General features: G+C 39.2%; 1 protein-coding gene across 1 annotated transcript in view; it reads right to left on the bottom strand.

The window, feature by feature from the left end:
* Nucleotides 1-253: 253 nt before the first annotated feature.
* LOC106947665 (copine-9-like) overlaps nt 254-5,634 on the bottom strand; it is a 111,439-nt gene continuing 106,058 nt past the window's right edge. Inside the window, exon 20 of the mRNA XM_015032815.1 lies at nt 254-1,864. Coding sequence (XP_014888301.1) covers nt 1,682-1,864 — 183 coding nt within the window. The 3' untranslated portion in view covers nt 254-1,681. The remainder of the gene's footprint in view (nt 1,865-5,634) is intronic.

The raw sequence follows: 5,634 nt of genomic DNA, 5'->3' as shown, positions 1-5,634 counted from the left end.
GGGGGGGGGGGGGGGGGGGGGGAGCCGGGGGGGGGAGCTGTACAGAAGTTCATGCATAATATAGATAGAGGTCCGGCTATACAGGAGGGTGAGCACTAGGTGGCAGCCTTTTCCCACTTTGTAAGCAGCTCTGAAAGGAGCAGGACATGCATAAGGCAAACACTACGCTAGGAGTCGGTCGTATTGCTTTTCATAGAGTGTGCATTGATCCTAGATTAGCATCGTTTGGGGTTTAAATGTGCATACTTTCTTATTTTAAACTAATGAAGGGACAGAACTGCAGCTGGAACAAGATAAACACTTTCTCTCCACCTCACCGCGTCCTTGAGCATACCTGCGTCTTGTCTCCTCTCTTCCCTCCCCCTGGCTCTTTTCCTTCCTTCCTTCCTCTCTCCTCCTCCTCCTCTCCACAGGACAGCTGGATAGACTGGCATTTCTCTAACAGCAGGGGGGAGAGGGGGAATCTGCACCCAGCCTCGGCCCACGCTGGGCAGAGAGAAGGGTGGGTGTGGTGTCGCAGACAGAGGCGTGAGTGTCAGTGTGTGTGTGTGTGTGTGAGACTAATGCATCGTCTGACCCGACCCTGGAACCGCCAGCGCTCGTCTGCAGCCTTCACAGCAGTGACTCGGACTAAATGCTCCAGAGTACAAGTCGCTTCGTTCATGAATCAGGGTGAAAACATCTCACTGTACCTCTCACTCATCAAGGGCCCCAAATGATTTAGTTTAGACCAAAACCAAACTGGGCTGCTAATTGGAGAAAATGAGACAGAATGTCAACCTTCTGCAAGAGAGGTCTCCGAAAAACATAAATGACAGGAGTTGGACGCAAACACTAATGGTGTGTTCACACCAAACAAAAGTGTTCAAAAGCTGACTGATTTGTAGGAAACCTGACCAAACTGGCAACACTGGATACGGACAACAAAGAGAAATCTTGTCCGCTTAAAAAAACTTGGTCTGTTTGAATTGAACGCTGAGCAGACAGCCTCCCAAAGCAGGAAGTGGATGACAGCACAGGGCATTCTGGGTAAATTTTGGGTAAAAACAACCTAAATGTCTAGGACTGGAGGAAGAAATGAACTTGTGGTCTTTGACTAAAAACAAAAGAAAAATCCTACAACCGCTAAAATCAGACACCACTCTATTTCTCTACATTTCGAGAAGATTGAAATTGTCATGTCTTCTTTGGACATTTTCGTGTTGTTTCTTTCTGTGGTTCTTGAAGTAGCGCCACCACAGGAGAGGAGGGGAACAGGTTTTTCAAAGAGTTTGGAATGTTTGACAAAGTGCAGCTTAAAAGGGAACAGCAACAGCTGAAAATCTAACAAATATTTCTGTTGAGTCTGTTGAATATTGAGTCTACCGGACTATCAGGTGGGAAAACATCCTAAACATCCAGCTCTGAAGGTTCCAGTCAGGCGGTCGGTCCCAACACTCTTTAGTAATGTAACCGAATATTAAGAGGAGGGAGAAGAACAGATGAGTTACAGCAGCAGGTGAGTGGAGGATGAGCGCCCACTGTGCTGAAGGGAGGCGTCTGTTTAGACTCTGGGTGAGAGAGCAGCAGGTTGACTCTTCCTTCTTTTTAAAGCAGCAAAGAAATGGAGGATAAGAAAAGCATAAGGAGGGGGAAAAAAGGACACAGACAGAGACGGGGAAGATGGTGGGGATTGTGTAGGTCAGATGTGCTGGTGCAGCGCCGGTAGAGGGGAGGAGGAGAGGGCCGGTCGTGGTTCGATTCCTCGGCTCTTCATGAACGACAGCAGCTGGTCGGGGATCTCAGCCAGGACATCTTTGGCCAGCCGGGCCATGCTGAGCACCTGGTTACCGGACCTGTCGATGTAGTCTCTGAACGGAACGAACTAAAAGCAGGAAAGAAAACAAAATCTGTGGCAAATATCACTCCATGGACATCTACAACCATGGATTTCATGGTATTTCATCAGAATTTTAATGACAGATTGACACAGAACAGAGCTGTTTGGCTGAGCTGCAGAGGAGAGGCGGTGTCTCTGATCTGTCCTTGATGTGGGACACAGGAGACCAAACCAGGTTCAGAAGTGTGGACCACAACCACTAAATGGAACTGGTAAAAATCTGTGGTGTGCAATTTTGTTGACAGACTTCACAGTCCATGTTATTGATGATTTTGGTTGTGTTTTATTTTGGATAGTTAAAATATCTTCCAGGTCTTTAGGTAAGCGTTCTTCACAAAATTAACATGTATTGGTCTTTGAGAGGAGCCCTTGCATTATTATACCATTATCAATATATTATTTCAAAATGGTCTCAATACAACCTTATTATTTTTACCGTATTAACCATAATAGATACAGGGACAATTTATCGTGCATCATAATTTGTTATTGCAACAGGCTTAGCAATACATTTTGGTTATCAGCCACAACAGCAGGATTATTATTGGATATTGATATTATTATTGATATCGGCCTATATTTTCACCTTTTTTCATTCCTAATCTAAACCATTCCATTGTATCTCTGGTTGTTTTTGTCTCAGTTCATTTCCCCTCCAGCTTCTCTGTCTCTGCTGATGAAAAACATCCCCACAGCATGATTCACCAAAGGGTTGGCTTTTTCAATTCAATTCAAAAATACTTTATTGATACCAACGGGAAATTAAACCAAAGGTCATGTACTGAGTTATTTTACACCACAAACACAGTTTTACATTTAGATTTTACAATTTACTTTTGGTCTCATTTAGGTTTTAATTTTCCATCATATTTCTTCTAATTGGAAGTAATATTAATGTTTTGGATGGAGTTGCCCAGCCCTAACAAGTCTGAGAGAATATCTATGGAAGAATCTAGCATGGAAAAAACCCGACTCCTGTTTCCAATCAGAAACAAAATTCAAGAAAGAATAAAAATCATTCAAATTTAGATTAAATGCATCATGTTTCACTTTCCACGAAAGTCAGACGCAAGACATTCCTTATTATTTGCAATTACACTCCATTTTGTGTTGGTCTGTCACACAAAATCCTAAAAAAAAAACAAAACAAAAAAAAAAAACATTCAAGTTTGTTATTTTATCAAGGATTGTGATCGTCGTTACAAGCATTTAATCAGCTGCAGACAATAAAAACTGAAGGACGTATGTTTCAGGTAATGTTCTTATATTTTTTTTAGGCAGATGACATTTTAAAAAGAAGCAATTTTCACTCAAGCAGGCGGTTATTTCTGTAGGACTATAAAGAAAGCCTGGAATAATAAACGTGAGGGTTTGAAAAAAGATGCTGATGTCTGACAATAAGCAAAAAGAGATAAGAGATGAGAACGAAAGAACGGAGAGGTGGAGATGAATTTAGACTGATAAAGAAGCACCAAGGAGAGCTTCCAGCAGATAAACCAGATGTATAAATAGCCAGCTGTAAGAAGTGGTCTCTGGGGTTGCATAATCGTCTGAATGTTGAATATTTGTGTGTGGAGAAGGCTGACAAGGCTACGTTTTTAGATTAGATTGCTTCCAACTGGAGGGATCTGAGCCATCGCTGAACATCCAGGATGTCCAGACCAGAAAACAAAGTCAGCAAGAACGAGATGGAGCAGTGAGGTGGGATTTTTTTTTATTTATTTTTGTTCTGGAATGAAAAAAAGATAACCTGTAGTGGGTTTTTTTGAGTGTCCATTAGCATGTTAATGCTTCTGCCTCCAGCCGGTCCTGAAATTATTCAAAAAAAAAAAACAAAAAAAAAAAAACACCCACTGCTGTTTCTATTGTGTCATTATTCAGTTTTAAAATATTAAAGAAAGTAAAAAAAAATAAATAAATATAGGCCAACAAAATTGATAAAGTACTACAGTTTGAAAAAAATGAATAGATTTTTTACTAATGCTGTTTATGTAAGAGAAGATTTTGGGTTTTTACTTTTTATGTGACACATCTTAGAGCTGCATCTAATGATAAAAAAGTCTTCTTTTTTTAAAACAATATTAGAAATACGTTAAAATATGCAAATAACTGAATCCATTTTTTAAAGACAAATGAAAATGTTATTGCCTCAAATGCAGCAACACAGGATTCCTTTAGGATACACTTTATCAACGCTGCATCTGCAGCTGAAACATTCTGTCTGCTTAACTGTTGGTCAATTTTGGATTAATTAGTAAATAGCATAAGGTGCTTAAAATGAGAGTTTTTTTTTTTTTAACAGGAGAAAAGCTAAAAATTCCACTGGAGTTCTAGACAAAACGTAATTACATTTTTTTATCTTATGTCTACATTAATGTCTACGTTTTTTGTACAATTTTGGCTTAATTACTGCTCTGAGTGTGTTGTTCTTTCAGCTAATGGCCATTTTTCATCTGCATTTTTCAGTTAATGAGGAATCGATTAATAAATTGGTTGATAATGATTTCAATAGTTACTTAATCACAATTCATTTGATTAATTGTTTCAGCCCTAATACATTTTGTGTTATTCAAATGAAAAATCTAATCAAATCTGTAAACCTTGCTCTCGATGTACACATCCTAATCTAATACTTGTAGGATAAATGTATAAAGATATGAGTCAGGAGAAGCGCCATTCATCCACACTCATAAAATGAAATTGTGTGCAGTCAGCTGAAACCACAGTATGTCTTATTTTGACACGAGACAGTGTCCAAACAGTGTCAGCCATTAGAATCTGAGCCCCTGTAACATCCCATCTTCCCTACAGGGACCATTTTGGGAATGAATGAATGAATGTGACCTCGCTTTGGAAGCTACGTAAACCTGAAATGGATTCTGGTTTACTTTAAATTCAGAAATATTGCAATCTTTCTCTTCATTTCAACTAAAAATCATACAGCCTAAAGTATGCGACCTGTGTGATATGAGACAGCCTGAACGTGACAGTAAGGAGAAAAATAAAATAATGACACAGAGAGAGAAGGAATGTGTTTTGCTCCGTCTGTGACGCCCTTCCCTCTGAAGGCTTAATTAAGGCAAAAACGGAGGGAGAACTCTGCGAATCTTCAAGTTGATCCCAACAGAAATTCTCTCTTCAGTTGCAGCTTTTCTGAAATAATGACTTCATCTGCATATTTAAAGGTCTCAAAGTGCAACCACAAAAACAAGAGGGTGCTGTGCATATTAAACACAATCCTTTGGTAAGCTAACTGTATCGTCACACTTTGAGCTCACGTTACAGCAAATAAACAATTGTTTACATGAAGCAACTCGCAGACCATTAAGAGAAGCCTGCGGACCACCAGTGGTCCAGAACTGCAGTTTGAGAAACACTGAGCTAAAGCAGGTCAACCTCACACTGTTACTTACTGGACCTGTTCTAGCTATTACTTCAAACTGAGGCTGAATATTTTAAACTGTACTATTTTAATCTCTACTAGAACCTATACATATTTATACGATATATTCACATATATATTATAATATTTTGTAAGCAATAAATCTACACTTTAATCACTCGCCTGCTCTTAGTTTGACAGTGCAGTGTGAAAGGTGTATGGAGGATCAAAACTGATATAAGAAACAAAAGTATAAATATATATTTAGTTTTTCCTTGCCCTTACACACTAATTTCCGTCAAGAAATGTATATATTTTCTTTTTCATTTCCCCTAAACATGCGTTTTTGTCAAGAAAAGTAGATATTTTGTTT

Source organism: Poecilia latipinna, unplaced genomic scaffold (genome assembly GCF_001443285.1).
Source record: "Poecilia latipinna isolate Pla-1442-1.1 unplaced genomic scaffold, P_latipinna-1.0 Scaffold251, whole genome shotgun sequence".
NCBI classification, from domain to species: Eukaryota; Metazoa; Chordata; class Actinopteri; order Cyprinodontiformes; family Poeciliidae; genus Poecilia; species Poecilia latipinna.
Note: the sequence above shows the minus strand (reverse complement) of the source record. Positions and strands in the feature narration are given on the sequence as shown.